The sequence below is a fragment of the Thalassophryne amazonica genome, chromosome 19, assembly GCF_902500255.1.
Source record: "Thalassophryne amazonica chromosome 19, fThaAma1.1, whole genome shotgun sequence".
NCBI classification, from domain to species: domain Eukaryota; kingdom Metazoa; phylum Chordata; class Actinopteri; order Batrachoidiformes; family Batrachoididae; genus Thalassophryne; species Thalassophryne amazonica.
This window is the reverse complement of record NC_047121.1, coordinates 61,851,896-61,871,070: the sequence shown is the minus strand read 5'-3', so window position 1 is coordinate 61,871,070 and position 19,175 is coordinate 61,851,896. Positions and strand designations below refer to the sequence as shown.

The 19,175-nt window shown below is 38.8% G+C and overlaps 2 protein-coding genes across 2 annotated transcripts in view; both read left to right on the top strand.

Annotated features, from left to right (window-relative positions):
• Window positions 1-13,970: 13,970 nt before the first annotated feature.
• The window catches only part of LOC117531965 (arachidonate 15-lipoxygenase B-like), a 30,867-nt gene continuing 25,662 nt past the window's right edge, over window positions 13,971-19,175 (top strand). The window contains exons 1-3 of the mRNA XM_034195152.1: window positions 13,971-14,163; window positions 14,261-14,342; window positions 14,422-14,544. The gene's annotated coding sequence lies outside the window, so the exon portion shown is untranslated. The remainder of the gene's footprint in view (window positions 14,164-14,260; window positions 14,343-14,421; window positions 14,545-19,175) is intronic.
• Window positions 15,911-17,935, top strand: LOC117531966 (hydroperoxide isomerase ALOXE3-like). Its single transcript, XM_034195155.1, has 5 exons — window positions 15,911-16,071; window positions 16,186-16,307; window positions 17,157-17,257; window positions 17,404-17,574; window positions 17,674-17,935. The coding sequence occupies exons 1-5, from the start codon at window positions 15,959-15,961 to the stop codon at window positions 17,851-17,853; spliced, it is 687 nt and encodes a 228-aa protein (XP_034051046.1). The 5' UTR covers window positions 15,911-15,958; the 3' UTR covers window positions 17,854-17,935.

Below are 19,175 nucleotides of genomic sequence, written 5' to 3'. Positions count from 1 at the left end.
ATAATAGATAATTGGCAAAGCTTCTGGGGAAAACCTGGTCTTGTTAGGAGAGACGGCATCCATCCCACTTTGGATGGAGCAGCTCTCATTTCTAGAAATCTGGCCAATTTTCTAAATCCTCCAAACCGTGACTATCCAGGGGTTGGGACCAGGAAGCAGAGTTGTAGTCCTTACACACCTCTCGCAGCTTCTCTCCCCCTGCCATCCCCTCATTACTCCATCCCCGTAGAGACGGTGCCTGCTCCCAGACTACCAATAACCAGCAAAAATCTATTTACATAAAAATTCAAAAAGAAAAAATAATATAGCACCTTCAACTGCACCACAGACTAAAACAGTTAAATGTGGTCTATTAAACATTAGGTCTCTCTCTTCTAAGTCCCTGTTGGTAAATGATATAATAATTGATCAACATATTGATTTATTCTGCCTTACAGAAACCTGGTTACAGCAGGATGAATATGTTATTTTAATGAGTCAACACCCCCGAGTCACACTAACTGGTCAGAATGCTCGTAGCACGGGCTGGGGCGGAGGATTAGCAGCAATCTTCCATTCCAGCTTATTAATTAATCAAAACCCAGACAGAGCTTTAATTCATTTGAAAGCTTGACTCTTAGTCTTGTCCATCCAAATTGAAGTCCCAAAAACCAGTTTTATTTGTTATTATCTATCGTCCACTGGTCGTTACTGTGAGTTTCTCTGTGAAATTTTCAGACCTTTTGTCTGACTTAGTGCTTAGCTCAGATAAGATAATTATAGTGGGTGATTTAACATCCACACAGATGCTGAGAATGACAGTCTCAACACTGCATTTAATCTATTATTAGACTCTATTGGCTTTGCTCAAAAAGTAAATGAGTCCACCCACCACTTTAATCATATCTTAGATCTTGTTCTGACTTATGGTATGGAAATAGAAGACTTAACAGTATTCCTGAAAACTCCCTTCTGTCTGATCATTTCTTAATAACATTTACATTTACTCTGATGGACTACCCAGCAGTGGGGAATAAGTTTCATTACACTAGAAGTCTTTCAGAAAGCGCTGTAACTAGGTTTAGGATATGATTCCTTCTTTATGTTCTCTAATGCCATATACCAACACAGTGCAGAGTAGCTACCTAAACTCTGTAAGTGAGATAGAGTATCTCGTCAATAGTTTACATCCTCATGAAGACAACTTTGGATGCTGTAGCTCCTCTGAAAAAGAGAGCTTTAATCAGAAGTGCCTGACTCCGTGGTATAACTCACAAACTCGTAGCTTAAAGCAGATAACCCGTAAGTTGGAGAGGAAATGGGCGTCTCACTAATTTAGAAGATCTTCACTTAGCCTGGAAAAAGAGTCTGTTGCTCTATAAAAAAAGCCCTCCGTAAAGCTAGGATATCTTTCTACTCATCACTAATTGAAGAAAATAAGAACAACCCAGGTTTCTTTCAGCACTGTAGCCAGGCTGACAAAGAGTCAGAGCTCTATTAAGCTGAGTATTCCATTAACTTTAACTAGTAATGACTTCATGACTTCTTGCTAACAAAATTTTAACTATTAGAGAAAAAATTACTCATACATCCCAAAGACCGTATCGTATCTTTGGCTGCTTTCAGTGATGCCGGTATTTGGTTAGACTCTTTCTCCTCCGATTGTTCTGTCTGAGTTATTTTCATTAGTTACTTCATCCAAACATCAACATGTTTATTAGACCCCATTCCTACCAGGCTGCTCAAGGAAGCCCTACCATTATTTAATGCTTCGATCTTAAATATGATCAATCTATCTTTGTTAGTTGGCTATTACCACAGGCTTTTAAGGTGGCATTAATTAAACCATTACTTAAAAGCCATCACTTGAGCCAGCTATCTTAGCTAATTATAGGCCAATCTCCAACCTTCCTTTTCTCTCAAAAATTCTTGAAAGGGTAGTTGTAAAACAGCTACTGATCATCCTGCAGAGGAATGGTCTATTTGAAGAGTTTCAGTCAGGTTTTAGAATTCATCATAGTACAGAACAGCATTAGTGAAGGTTACAAATGAGCTTCTTATGGCCTCGGACAGTGGACTCATCTCTATGCTTGTTCTGTTAGACCTCAGTGCTGCTTTTGATACTGTTGACCATAAAATTTTATTACAGAGATTAGAGCATGCCATAGGTATTAAAGGCACTGCGCTGCGGTGGTTTGAATCATATTTGTCTAATAGATTGCAATTTGTTCATGTAAATGGGGAATCTTCTTCACAGACTAAAGTTAATTATGGAGGTCCACAAGGTTCTGTGCTTAGGACCAATTTTATCACTTTATACATGCTTCCCTTAGGCAGTATTATTAGACGGTATTGCTTAATTTTCATTGTTATGCAGATGATACCCAGCTTATCTATCCATGAAGCCAGAGGACACACACCAATTAGCTAAACTGCAGGATTGTCTTACAGACATAAAGACATGGATGACCTCTAATTTCCTGCTTTTAAACTCAGATAAAACTGAAGTTATTGTACTTGGCCCCACAATCTTAGAAACATGGTGTCTACCAGATCCTTACTCTGGATGGCATTACCCTGACCTCTAGTAATACTGTGAGAAAATCTTGGAGTCATTTTTTGATCAGGATATGTCATTCAAAGCACATATTAAACAAATATGTAGGACTGCTTTTTTGCATTTACGCAATATCTCTAAAATCAGAAAGGTCTTGTCTCAGAGTGATGCTGAAAAACTAATTCATGCATTATTTCCTCTAGGCTGGACTATTGTAATTCATTATTATCAGGTTGTCCTAAAGTTCCCTAAAAAGCCTTCAGTTATTCAAAATGCTGCAGCTAGAGTACTGACGGGGACTAGAAGGAGAGAGCATATCTCACCCATATTGGCCTCTCTTCATTGGCTTCCTGTTAATTCTAGAATAGAATTTAAAATTCTTCTTCTTACTTATAAGGTTTTGAATAATCAGGTCCCATCTTATCTTAGGGACCTCGTAGTACCATATCACCCCAATAGAGCGCTTCGCTCTCAGACTGCAGGCTTACTTGTAGTTCCTAGGGTTTGTAAGAGTAGAATGGGAGGCAGAGCCTTCAGCTTTCAGGCTCCTCTCCTGTGGAACCAGCTCCCAATTCAGATCAGGGAGACAGACACCCTCTCTACTTTTAAGATTAGGCTTAAAACTTTCCTTTTTGCTAAAGCTTATAGTTAGGGCTGGATCAGGTGACCCTGAACCATCCCTTAGTTATGCTGCTATAGACGTAGACTGCTGGGGGGTTCCCATGATGCACTGTTTCTTTCTCTTTTTGCTCTGTATGCACCACTCTGCATTTAATCATTAGTGATCGATCTCTGCTCCCCTCCACAGCATGTCTTTTTCCTGGTTCTCTCCCTCAGCCCCAACCAGTCCCAGCAGAAGACTGCCCCTCCCTGAGCCTGGTTCTGCTGGAGGTTTCTTCCTGTTAAAAGGGAGTTTTTCCTTCCCACTGTAGCCAAGTGCTTGCTCACAGGGGGTCGTTTTGACCGTTGGGTTTTACATAATTATTGTATGGCCTTGCCTTACAATATAAAGCGCCTTGGGGCAACTGTTTGTTGTGATTTGGCGCTAAATAAAAAAATTGATTGATTGATTGATATCACTCCTGAAAACGATCTTTGACTTTTCACGTGAGGTAAATCTACCCTACGATTGGATTTTGGAAAACCATGTAACGGTGAACCAATTCCGATTGGACACTCACATTGCGCACATCATCACACAGCTTCTGTGAGGAGTACAAAGATAGCTGATAGCTGGCTCGAAAGTCTGCTGAGTTAACTTTTCAGTAAAAAAAAAAAAAAAAGTACGTTTCTATCTCATATCATTAAAAAGTTATTTATAATTTAGTAAAGCTTAGTCTTAGCCGCGTATATGACGGGTGTCGGCCCCAGGGGTTAAAGTGGTTTTAGTACAGTCTGTATGTGATGGTGTAGTTATATGGAGCACAGCTCAAGTTCAACAATCTGACAGCCTCAGAAGAAGCTGTTCTGAACCTGGTAGTTCTACTCTGAAAAGGCTGATTGATGAATGGTGATGATTGACAGCATTACGATAAAGGGTATGTGTATTAAAAACGCACCCAAGTCATCACATTTCATGCAAAATGTGTCCAAATGTGGCAACACACACCCTAACCATAACCAAAACATAGATTAAGGTTCCGCCATGAAGTGAAGCAGATGGTTCCCATGTGTTGCCAAAGAGAAATGATGCAGCTTTCAAAAAAATCCCCCCCGTCACTTAATGACGCAATGGTGTTGAGCAACTTTAAAAATGTGTTCTGGGGAGGGTACACACTTACGCTATGGTCATGGTTAGAGTTAGGAGAAGGGGAACATTATAAATAGCAGAATAAAAAAATCTGTTGTAACGTGGTCAAGAAAACAAAAACATGAGACTGGGTTGTCTTTTGCAGGCATGATAATGAGACACCCTGAAAAATCTGGAAAGCCAGCCAGGAGTCTGGCACCCGCTATGGGAGCTCCTGGGGTTGAGGCAAAGTTGGACCTGTTTTAAGAGTTATTCTGCCAGCAGATGCTGGAAAAAAGTAAGGAATAATTCATCTAGATTTTCCTTAAAAAAAAAAAAATCCAGGTTTCAGGAAAAATCCTGAAAATTCTCATGCCTGCTTTTGGTGCGAGTCCTAATGGCCCATCAGAATGTATGTTTTGGCTACTACAACAATTACACAGGAAAGCAGCACATCTCCTGGTTAAGGCACACAGAAGCTTATTTCTGTACAAACCCTGTGGAAAAAATTAATGAGTGTCTTTCCATACAAGCAATGTGGAAAATAATCCTGATTAATGTCCAAACATGTAACCGTGTGCCCATTATAAGTATGGTGGGGCCATTGCTGGGGAAACCATAAATGGAGACAAGTGTTAGTAATGCGCCACCTGTTATTTGGTCCAAAGTTGTACTATGTTATTACTCACTGTAATATTGGTGGGGTACCACTGGATATGACAGTCATTTTGTCTTTGCTTGTTTTGTTTTTGTTTTGTTTTTTTAGCTTGACCCATTACATTTTGGAACCATTTGGCCCATGATGGTGTTTGTGTTCTAAATGAGTACTGCATTGATTAGAATAATTTTATCCTGAGTTAATTTTTTGTGGGCATATACATGCACATAATCATGTTGTTAAAGATTTATGTGTTCATTTATTTGACACGTCATTTTATGTGGAATTTCTGGCTACAAATGTGTATCTGGTGACTTATAATATATTAGCCTGGTAAAAAGCTGTAATAAAGCACAGATACTTTTGTTTTTCTGATCACTGATCAGGATCACAACAGAGAATTACAGTCCAACAGCACAACAAACCTGTAAAAATAAAGCCCGGAACAGTTTGTTGGTTAGTTTTTTTAACTGTTAGTATCTGTTGGTCAGTTTTAGAATTAATACACTCTAAAACATGCAGCTGCGTTTAGTTATGTCCGTTGCGTTTAGTTTAGTTATGTTTTAGAGTGTAGATACATGTAAGTTAACCCACAGAATGTTGTAATAATAACAACAAGAATTATTATTTCATTTATATTATAGTTTGAATTGTACATAAAACGTGCTGCACAAAAATACATTAAAAATAATAACACATAATTCACATTAACCAAAAACAATACGAGATGAAATATATAATGCAAATCGAGCACATTTAGACAAAAAACAACAACAACAACAACAACAACAATCTACTGATCATTAACTGATCATTAGAAAATTGAGCTAATCATAGCGTTTGATTAAACTGCAGTGGATTAACCTTCATCATATTACTTTCACAAATGTCTTCATAAATTTGATTCTTAAAGATGGTTAACAGTTGTTTCCTCAGATTGACATTTGAGGTTGTTGTTTTTGACGACGGAATATTGTGTTTAATATTTTCTGACATTTACAGACTGATGAGCTGTAGAGTCACAACTGGAGGTAAAAAATGTACTTTTTTTTTTTTTCTTTCAGGAGCGCAGAACTGAGATTTTGGGTGTTTCACACAGGCTGTAGATATTTCTGAAAGCCACAGTTTTAAATTCTGGAGCACTCTGAGCATCACTGTGAATCAGACTTCAAGTTGTATTGCAGCGCCATCTTGTGGTTAAACATCTAAAACAAGACTAAATGAGAAGAAACAGCTGGATTGTACAACGTGTTAACTCACATCCCCATCCTGCTTCGACGTGTCAGTGCTGCTCAAAGATCACTGAAACGATTTAACAGTTCTAGTCTCAAATGACAACTGATAGAAAGATTATATCCTGAGTTCTAAATCTGCTGCACCATTGTACATATTCCACACACACACACACACACACGTGTATCCCAACTGAATCACTTATATACACACACACACACACACACACGTGTATCCCAACTGAATCACTTATATACACACACACACACACACACACACGTGTATCCCAACTGAATCACTTATATACACACACACACACACACACACGTGTATCCCAACTGAATCACTTATATACACACACACACACACACACACGTGTATCCCAACTGAATCACTTATATACACACACACACACACACACACGTGTATCCCAACTGAATCACTTATATACACACACACACACACACACACGTGTATCCCAACTGAATCACTTATATACACACACACACACACACACACACACGTGTATCCCAACTGAATCACTTATATACACACACACACACACACACGTGTATCCCAACTGAATCACTTATATACACACACACACACACACACACGTGTATCCCAACTGAATCACTTATATACACACACACACACACGTGTATCCCAACTGAATCACTTATATACACACACACACACACGTGTATCCCAACTGAATCACTTATATACACACACACACACGTGTATCCCAACTGAATCACTTATATACACACACACACACGTGTATCCCAACTGAATCACTTATATACACACACACACACACACACGTGTATCCCAACTGAATCACTTATATACACACACACACACACACACGTGTATCCCAACTGAATCACTTATATACACACACACACACACACACCTGTATCCCAACTGAATCACTTATAGACACACACACCACACACACACACGTGTATGCCCAACTGAATCACTATATACACCACACACACACACACGTGTATCCCAACTGAATCACTTATATACACACACACACACACACACGTGTATCCCAACTGAATCACTTATATACACACACACACACACACACACGTGTATCCCAACTGAATCACTTATATACACACACACACACACACACGTGTATCCCAACTGAATCACTTATATACACACACACACACGTGTATCCCAACTGAATCACTTATATACACACACACACACACACACGTGTATCCCAACTGAATCACTTATATACACACACACACACACACACACGTGTATCCCAACTGAATCACTTATATACACACACACACACACACACGTGTATCCCAACTGAATCACTTATATACACACACACACACACACACACGTGTATCCCAACTGAATCACTTATATACACACACACACGTGTATCCCAACTGAATCACTTATATACACACACACACACACACACGTGTATCCCAACTGAATCACTTATATACACACACACACGTGTATCCCAACTGAATCACTTATATACACACACACACACACGTGTATCCCAACTGAATCACTTATATACACACACACACACACACGTGTATCCCAACTGAATCACTTATATACACACACACACACACACGTGTATCCCAACTGAATCACTTATATACACACACACACACACACACACGTGTATCCCAACTGAATCACTTATATACACACACACACACACACACGTGTATCCCAACTGAATCACTTATATACACACACACACACACACACACACACGTGTATCCCAACTGAATCACTTATATACACACACACACACGTGTATCCCAACTGAATCACTTATATACACACACACACACGTATCCCAACTGAATCACTTATATACACACACACACACACACGTGTATCCCAACTGAATCACTTATATACACACACACACACGTATCCCAACTGAATCACTTATATACACACACACACACGTATCCCAACTGAATCACTTATATACACACACACACACACGTATCCCAACTGAATCACTTATATACATGTAACCCAGCTGAATAACTTACATTTATCCTAATGGTAACCCTTATATACATTTATCCCAATTGCATCACACATACTACATTTATCCCAGCTGAAAGATTCACTCAGCCATGTTCTTGCAGCTCCAGTTAGGGGGCGCCACAGGAAATCACCCATCTCATCTCACCCTCTCCACATGCTCTTCGTGTCCACACCAACCAGCTGCATTCCATTAAACCTTCCTCTTTGGTGTTCCTCTTCTCCTTCTGGTAGGTTGAGCCATCTTCAGCATCCTTCGCCTTATACATATATGTCATATTGCTTCTCTGCCCAAACCAGCTCAATCTTACCTCTCTCACTTGTCTCAAATTATTCAGGCCTGTGATTCCCCTCCAGTGTGTTCATTCCTTATCCTTTCTATCATCATTCCCAAGCAAAAATTAGAGCATCTTTAGCTTCAGCTTGCGTCTTTATTGGAAACTTTCCCTTTTGCTCTTTCAGATATAATTTTAGCAAAAATCTGTCCTTCCACTCATTGCTCTCTTTAGTTCTCTCTCTCTCTCTCACACACACACACCCTTCTGCTGCTGCTGACTTTTCTTCTACATTTGAGCACTGATTCTCTTGCTGAAACAAATTTGTAAAGTTGCATAATTCAGGTGATAAAAGGATTAATGCTTTTCATGAAGTGCCAAGAGCTGGTTATTGCCATGAAAAAAAGTTCTAATGTGATTGTAGCACAGACTTTCAGATTTAATCCGCAAGGTTTAGCAAAAATTACCACATAAACAATTTAAGAATTATGATCATTTGCATATCTCAGCTCTCCATTTTCAGAAATAATTTGACAATCCTTAAAAGCTTGAATTTTTTTTAAACTATAAATCATCACATTTGCAGTCAGTGTTCTTTAGACATGTCAGGGGATGGATACATGTACATTTCCAAGTCACCGCATATGTACTGGACTTAATTTACATGTGTCATAAAGAAATACAAGCTGTAGTTTGAACAGCTGAATCCAAAACTGAATGGATGTTCAAGGAGAAAAGTGAGGGAAGCCACCACAACATTCATGACAGCTCTGAAGGAGTTATAAGCTTCTGAGGGTGTGACTGGAGAAACTGAGGATGGTGTGACTTTTACCTTCATGATAAAGTGGCAGAAAGATTTTCTACAAAGGAAAACATGAAATTTCAGCTGTAGTCTGTCAGAAAGCACAGGTGAGATTTCATCTCCAACTACTACAAATATTTGCCTGTGTGTAATTTCTCTGACAGACAAAACATATTTATTTAAAAACTATTTTCTTGTTGTTTATATCCATTTACTTTGACTGTGTGTTCTTTGTGTTATGTGCTGTATCTGTCTTAGAATCTTCAAGGAGAAATGGAATGTTAATTGCTGGTTGGTTTTCCATTGTAACCTCAAGCAATGAACACAAACATGCAGAAAACCTGCATTCTTCAGAAACTCAAAACTGTTGACTCTCACTTCAACCACACCTTTGCTGAAAAGCCCATGAACTGCACTTAAAGTCAGGAGGTAAGTAATAAAAGATTTGTTTTTTGCAATACTTGGATTCATTTGAAGACACAAGAGATCATTTTAACATAGCCAGCCATCTGAATGTGTTCCAGTTATATGAGGTATAGAAAAGAGTTTCTTTAAATTAAACCAGTTTAAAAAAAAATAAACTTCACAGTGCTTGAATAATTTTCTGCAACACAAAATAATTTTCTGTGACGTTTTCTGATTTACCATACCATGACAACTGATGCTTTGTTTAGACCTAATGATGAATTATTTAAAGAAAAATATTTGCCACTGAAATGTTTTACAAGCGATTTTTCTGATCAAGACATCAAGAACTCACCATATAGTCCAGTAAATATATTGCAAAATGGGGGTCAACCTGCCACAAATTGCAATCATTTTCCTGATTGTTGCATCTTGTGCAAAATTTCAAGTACTGTAACATATCAAAAGTATAGAAAAGTCTAACTATGGGAACATGTCTTAAAACTGTCTCAAAGACACTCAACCTCAACCCTTTAAATCTCATTTTATTGCATTAAATTAACCATATAGTGATGAATTAAAACAGAAAATACTTTTGTTAAAGAGTGCTTTTGTCTGAGAAAATATGTACAGTGAGGTAAATAAATATTTGATCGACTGTCGATTTTTAAAGTTTTTCCACCTACAAAGAATGGAGAGGTCTCTAATTTTATTGTAGGGACACTTTAACTGTGAGAGACAGAATGCAAACCCCCCCCCCCCCCCCCAAAAAAACAACTTCTATTCTGCAATCTTTACTTGTAATAACTGCACCTGTTTGAATTTGTTACCTGTGTAAAAGACACCTGTCCACACACTCAGTCAATAACACTCCAACCTATCCACCACAGCCAAGACTAAAGAGCTGTCTAAGGACACCAGGGACAAAACTGTAGACCTGCACAAGGCTGGGATGGGCTACAGGACAATAGGCAAGCAGCTTGGTGAAAAGGCAATGGAAGAACACAAGATAATTGTCAGTCTTCCTCTGTCTGGGGCTCCATGCAAGATCTATCCTCGTGGGGTAAGGGATGGTTTTGAGGAAGCCCTAGAACTACACAGAGAACCTGGCCCACTGACCTGAAGACAGCTGGGCCCACAGTTGCAAAGATTAACTTCATAACACACAATGCTGTCATGGTTTAAAATCCTGCAGGGGCAGCAAGGTCCCCCTGCTCAAGGCAGCACATGTCCAGGCCCATTTGAAGTTCACCAATGACCATCTGGATGATCCAGAGGAGGAATGGGAGAAGGTCATGTGGTCAGATGAGACCAAAATAGAGTGTTTGGGTATCAACTCCACTCGTCGTGTTTGGAGGATGAGAACAACCCCAAGAACACTGTCCCAACCGTGAAGCATGGGGGTGCAAACGTCATTTTTGAAGGTGTTTTTTCTGCAAAGGGGACAGGATGACTGCACTGAATTGAAGGGAGGATGGATGGGGTCATGTATCGTGAGATTTTGGCAAACAACCTCCTTCCCTTAATAAGAGCATTGAATATGGGTCGTGGCTGGGTCTTCCAGCATGACAATGACCCCAACCACACAGCTATCAGGCGTGGCACAAACCAGAGGGACACAAATGCCAAGCTCGCAAGACTACTAAAGTTCAAATGGTTTAATAACAGGCAGGGGTTTGGTACACGGGTGGTCCAGCAGTGAAGCAAAGTTAGCAAAAGGACATGAGGCTGAGACGTGGTACAATAAAACAGGCACAAGTCAAAAAAACACGGTGTAAGAGCTATCAGAGGAAAGGCAAAGTCAAGGTCAAAAACAAGGCAGAGTCAAAATACATACAGGCAAGAACAAAACAAGGAGCAGGGCTGGAAAGTACAAAGACAACAATCTGATGGGTGAGCTGTGAGACTGTGAGGGCTTAAATAACTGGTGGTGCAATTAGTGAAACAAGACGCAGTTGTCAGTGAAAGGTCTGGAAGGGGGCGTGGCTAGTGAACAAAGATATGCATGGGGCAAGACAGTGAAGGCAGGAAAACAGAGTGGAATGATGAAAGAGACAAAGACACGTGAGCAGGTGCAAGAGTGGAAGTGGATGAAAACACAGAGCAAAAAGAGTCATAGTGACAGACAAATACACAAGAGCTGGTGCAGGGGCAAACAAAGAAGATGAGGCAAAATCAGAAACCATGGACAGATTAAAATACAACTATAACTAGGACAGAGCATGAACATGAGAAATGAAAACAAAACTGGACATAAAAGCATAACTGAAATCACAAATGAGATGAGCCAAAATAAACTACTCATAAACAGAGACTAAACAAACCAGATGACTTCAAAATAATGCAATTAATGAAACAACTCATTCAACAATCACTCTCTCTCATTTTCTAAGCTCCTCAAAGTACTCCCTCCACCTTCTCACCACACTTTTGTCACATCAGCCACATTTTATTTACATCCTTCAGCCTAAACTGCTACACATCCTTTCCAGCATGAGCCCTCTAATTGGCCAGATGGTACAAGTTCTTTTCCTTTTTCCTTAGCGTTCATCTTCTTGTACAACAAAATCGGTTACATTTTCTTTCATGTTGATGCCTCTTTATAATTGTATTGATGTCAAATAAATGCCATTTGATAAGCCTCAACCTTATTTGCCTCTCACAGGCCTTATTAGTTTTTATATTATTAATCATCATCATCACCATCATCATCAACAACATTAACAGTTGTAGTATTAATTTAATCCATTTGTTAAATTTGTTTTATTACTTTGAATTTATAAATGCAAATAATTATTTAAAACTTTTGTTTTGGTTATTTTGTACACAGATTTTGCAGTGACCATGGCCGAGTACAAACTTGAGGTGACAACAGGTGACATGGAATACGCAGGAACACTGGACTATGTATGTCACCCTGATTGGAACTTCTGGACAAGTTGTGCGAACAGAGTTAAACAATAATGGGAAATAATGGAAATAAAAAAAAATAAATGCACTCTGTGCTTTTATATGAATGAACAGTAAAATCAACCGATCATATAACTGCATTAAGAAATGCGTAATCGTGAAAATAAAATAATGTCATGATGATGATACTCAGCATAATTAATCTGGAGCGATCGCCGGGCTGGTCGCTAAACCTGTAAATTCTTGTGCTGCAATGCATTATGGGATTTCTGGGTTTGGGGGTTTTAAATGTTGTTATTGTGGTTCATGTTAGTTTAACAGTGTTGTTAGTGTTGTTGATTTATTGTGTTTTTGTAGTTTAATTGGTTTAGTGAGTTAAGTGTCACCATGTTCTCACGATAAGTGAAAAGTGGATCGTGTTTGATGCCCTCCCTGTGTTGTTTTAAATATAAAATAAGTGTGCCTCCTAGTGGCAGAGTGCCAAAAAGACAAAAGCTTGCGCTTGTCTTTCATTATTTCATGCAGCTCACCACAAAATATCTCATATATACATGCCGATTATCTTCATATTAAAAGTATGTGTGGCTGCATGATTTTATTAATAAATTCAATGTAAGTACATAATATAATTGTAAATATGTTAAAATTGCATGCATGACACAAGAAAGTGAAAACACTTATTTCCACTGTTGTCCATTTAAAAATCAAATGAAAAAATAGAAGTAACAATAAAATAAAAAAAATCATAATACTGATAATAATAATAAAAAAAATATGAATGTATGTATATGATAACAAGAACCTAAAGAATTTATAAATACATTAAGACAGTAAATTAACATAAAATAGTTATGTTGATCAAGGCGGTAGCGTGTTACTGAATCACTGTCATCCTCCATATGGAGATTATCTCTGCTTCCTCTCTGTCTTTTCCACCAGCACCCTTAGGCTTCTTAAAAGTCCTCCTCACTACGCTTACCAATTTGGCACCTTAGGAGCTCTCTTAAGGCCAAAGGTGCTTTGCGAACAACTTTCATCTTACCAAGGGAAAATTCTAAGAAATATCTAAGAATTCGAGAAATTTGAAGATTTTTCTTAGAATAATGTCACAAGGAGCTATTTTTAGCCTTAGGCTGCTTCATGCATACGGGCCCAGGTGTTTGAGTTGAGGGGGAGAAGCTCAAGAGTAAACATACCAACCACACCAAGGAAATCCTGCACCATCTTGGCTGTCGTTGCCCATGCCTGGTAGATAATCCTGTATTTCAGTATTGTACATACGTTGCCTTGAGTAAATACCAAAGACATGTTGAAACACATTTTATGTTCTGTAACTGTCTCTCTGTTTTGCAGACAGGGACGTACACTGTGAAAGCCGATTCATCTCTGGGGAAACTTCTCTTGCTTAAACTGGAGAAAGATCCATTTTTTGTTCTTCCTGAAGATCAGTGGTTCTGCTCCAAAGTAGTGGTGATGACACCAGAGGATGAGGTCATGCTGTTCCCCTGTCATAGATGGGTGTCAAGGTTGTTGAGCTGAGAGGAGGCAAAGGTCTTCAACACTGGCAATGATTAACACTGAAAGATGTCAGTAATACTACAAGTTTAAATCGTAAGATAATTTGAAGTGTTTTTTTTTTCTACCACAGCCGTGAAGGTGTTTGAGGAGGAGAACCCTCTGCTGATTGACCATCGTGACAAAGAGCTGGCATTCAAAAAGACTTTGTACAGGTACATTTTTACGTGCATGTGTATCTGATGTGGTTTAAATCATTTTTCTACTTTTTACATTTTTCTACTTATTTTTCAGATGGGAAGAAAGCAATCAGGGACTACCACACTTTATTGATTTCAAAGATGAATCCGAGCTGCCCACTGAAATCCGCTTCTCTTCATCCAAATTAAATGAAGCTTATTCTTCCAAGAGATGGATGTGGGTCGAGATCATAGAGATTAATTTAACCTGGACCCAGGTTGGTTCAGGGAACACGTGTGGATGCATGCACCAATTTGTGGAAGGGTTTTGGATCCTGAAACAAACCTCTCAGGTAGACACCCGGTACAACCCTCCCAAAAGCAGCCATCCGGCTGCTGGTGGCCTCAGCACTGAGGTACAGCACATGCAGAAAGTATTCACAGCAATTCACTTTTTTTTTACATTTTTTATGTTAAAGCATTATTACAAAATAGATGAAATTCGTGTTTTTCCTCAAAATTCTAAACACCTTATCCCATAATAACAATGAAAAAAGTTTTTTTTTAAAGATTTTTACAAAATTATATATATTTATAAAAAAAATCACATGAACATAAATATTCACAGTCTTTGCCATGAAGCTCAAAATTGAGCTCAGATGCGTCCTGTTTCCACTGATGTTTCTACAGCTTAATTGGAGTCCACCTGGGGTTAATCCAGTTGAATAGACATGATTTGGAAAGGCACACACCTGTGTACATATAAGGTCCCACAGTTTTGTGCACACGGGAACACAGCAGGTTGTCACAGCAGAAAATAATAATAAAAAAAATTACATGCCACCCACGGGACTCGAACCTGCCCCTTCCAAAAGCTCTGATTGCCAGTCAGAAACTTTACCAGTGAGCTGCAATTGCAGTCCTATGAAAGTTGTGGGAACCTGCCTGATATGAGGAAGGAGATGGACGTATTTAAAATTAAATAAACCTACACACCATATAAAAACACTGCATTTATCAAGCGGGCAACACAAATATGATCTGTCTGTTCCTCTGTAGATGACCCATGGTCACAGACATACAGTCATGAAGGGGCCATTAAATAGCCCTGGTTAAATAAAATGAAAAAAATGCCGTGGGATTCAAACACACACACTCTGATTACCAGATGGAAACTTTACCATTAATGGGCTCGCACAGCACACACTCTGTCTTTCAGCCGCTGGTGTGCGCAAATAGTTGTAGCAACAGGTGTATGAGGCATTGGAGGCAGCTACAAAATTACACGTTTTGCACACGATTCCTGCTTTATGCGCACTTTCTATGCAAATCAACCAAATTCGCAATATGTGTGAAGGGGCCCAACTTATCAAAAAAAAAATAAACAAAAAATAAATATATATATATATATATATATATATATATATTGCACAAATGAAGCAAATGTCAAAGGTAAGTAGCACCTAAGGCTTAATTGATGACTGAGGTTGTAAAAAATTGATTTACCTTAAATATTTCAAATTATTAAAAAACCGGGTTGGGTTTTTCAGTATAATCTGCACACTTTGATTCCAAGCATCGTCTTTATCTATGATTAGAGTTCACTTGGATTTGAGGGGCTGTTGGAACTCCAGCGGAGGGCACTCTCTGAAATGACCTACAGCACCCTCTGTCTGCCAGAGAACATCACTGCACGAGGACTGGAGTCCGTCCCAAACTTCTATTACAGAGACGATGGACTGAAGCTGTGGAGCATCATCAACAGGTTTTGATCCCAAACATAAGACATGATTTTGATATTATTACAATATAGCTTTTCTTTTTCTAACCATCCTGCTTACAGAATGTGATAATTATATTTTGTGTTGTGCTTTACCAGCTTTGTTCAGGGAGTAGTGGAGTATTATTATCCCTCAGACTCTGAGGTGTGCAGAGACTCTGAACTTCAGGAATGGATCAGTGAGATATTCACGCACGGCTTCTCCGGAAACAAAGCTTCAGGTATTTACAGTAAACATGCTCTGATTGTAATAAAAGCACTGACATCATGGATATGTTTATGGCTGTGTTCAAATTAAGCTACATTTATTTTTATTTTTTTCTATGAATATAAAGCATCAAAATGAAAAGAAAGCGGGGCAAAATTTGAGACATTTTCCCCAAATCTTCTTGGTTCAAATTAAAACAGCCCATGTAAAAAAAGTTGTTGAATTATTTAATATATACTATACTTTACTATACTATACTATATACTATACTTTAATATATTCTAAGGGCCTGTGTCTGTTTGACAATCGGGGCTTAGCTATATCCGGGAAATTTAAAATATAAAATATATTTTAAGCTCCTTGCAGGTGCAGTGGCCAAATGATTAAGTGTGCTTCCAGCGTCCAAGGTTCTTGGTTCAAGGCCACACCTGCCCATCCTCAATGAAATGTATAAAACCTGTACCAAATCAACATGCAGATCCACCTCATATTTGTTGACCCAGAGTGAAAACAAAAGAGAAGCCAAAAGGACTTACTTACATTATAAGGTGGCCGTTAGCCACTTATTGTTCTCATAGAAATAAATCCCCCACCCAGGCTTTTCTCCCCTCTCCACTGAAAACAAAAACAGCAGGGATGAAGGATTTATAGTCAGTCTTTCACACCTTTTCCACCAACAAAATCACATACACACAGACACGGAGCCTAATGTGGTGTGCTGTAACCAAAATATTGACATATTTTTAGTTTTGCATTGGGTGTTTTTTTTTTTAATCATTATGAGCAACACATCCACAGACTTGACTTATAAGTTTTTGTTACAGAATGTTAACTTCACTGCTTTTGTTGGTGCTGTCAACAGGTGTTCCTGCATCCTTTCATACTGTTGAAGATTTGACCAAGTTCATCACCATGGTGATCTTTACAGCTTCGGCTCAACATGCTGCAGTCAACAGTGGGCAGGTGAGACAGTTTAGAAGAAAATGGGTGAGTTAATTAAATAAAATCAGTAACGGATCAAACACTTTTGCAATATTTAGAAAGAGTCAACATTTTAAAATTTTAAAAGTCTTTGGAGTGACCTTTTGAGAACCTTTTCCGACATCTAGTTTGACTACTACTCTTGGCCGCCCAATTGCTCACTCCTGCTGCGTAAAGCTCCCCCAACCACTAAGGGGCAGTCCAACATGAAGACCATTTTGGAGACCCTCCCAAATGTTGGCGAGACAGTCCGCTTTGTATCAATGGTGTGGCAGCTTTCAGCCAAATACACCGACATTGTCAGTAACATATCCAGGCATCCGTCTTTAAGCACAGTTGACTGCGAGAGTCGTTGAGCAAAATGATAATAATCATGTTCTAATCTTTAATTTTGGCAGGTTCCCCTCGGGTCCTATCCGACAGAGCGCTTTGATGAGGCTGTGCCCAAACAGCTAATCAAGGAATTTGCAGCAGCGCTATCCATCCTCAGCGAAACTATTGTGAGACGAAACAGTGAGCTTGTGGTGCCGTACACATATCTCAATCCCGCTAACATAGAGAATAGCGTATCAATGTAAACTTTACGGAAGGCTATCTTTCGTAAAGTGCCTGAGATGACAGCAAACACCTGAGAAAAGTTAATATATTTAGAAGCAAAATCAAAACATTTACATACTCACAATATTTTTATTTCGAATTTATTTTGAACAGTTTTTGTATCTTAGCCAACCATTTTTTATTTTACAGTGTCAGCAGAACAGAAGTCTTTTTACATGTTTTAATTTTTTGTGACAATCAGACCAGTGCTTGCTCTTCCCCAGACCACATTATCTGTCAATGTTATAGTCCATGGAGACGCTCATCTGAGCTCTTCTGTTAACCTGTTCCATAATCACTGCAAATAAGTAAATGTTCAGAGTCTGTCCTTGATGTAATCCCACCTTGAACCAGTCTGCCCCTCCTACTGTGCATCTCACCACTATGACACTGTCCTTGTACATATCCTGCACCATCCACACATGCTTCTCTACCACAACTCTAATTGCACCAGGTCATAAGCTTTCTCTAAATCAACAAACCCACAATGGAACTCCATCAGACCTCAGAGCAACTGTTGCATCTGTACTGTGCTTTCTTCTGCATGATACCAGCCTACCATGATGTACCTTCACCTCTTGTCTAAGCCTAGTTTACACAGCTCCTTCCCATAACTTTATGCTGTGGCAGATCAACTTTATGGGTTTAGTGACTGCAGCTCTGCACATCACCCTTTTTCTTAAAAACTGGAACCCGGACATGGCATTTGCCAGTTCTTTCTCCACTCCTGCAGGGTCATGACTATTACCACAGTGTTTGTCATCAACTGATTCCATCAGCTCAAAGTGATGTTAATCAGTGAACTCACCTGGTGGAGTGGGTGGTTTGAAACAATGGTGATATTTGATCAGTTTGTTACAGCAGCACAGGTGCATCATATTAACGGGATTAAATCAGGAATATTTAGTTTTTCCATCCACGTGTAAAAGGTTGGTTTCCCCAGACTCTTCAACCAGTCAGAACATGTAAATCTATTTACCATGTTCAGTGCCACCTGCCTAATGTTTGAATCAATATTGAATGAATGCTTCTCCTTTTTCTCAGTGAATAAAAGCATAAAAAGCCATTTATTGTAATTGCATTTTTGTTTTTTAAATCTCTTTTTACATAAATTTGGCAAGTCAATGCAGTTACAATGTGTACATGTTCAACAAAGCCCCTCTATCAATCAATCATAAACAATATTTACGTTTGACCTTTTGACAAGAACGGAATTAGCTTTGAGTTAGCGGACATTAGCATGCATGCTGACGATCACAAAATGTCTTGTAAATCACTCCAGAGGTGTTATCAGGTTACAAAA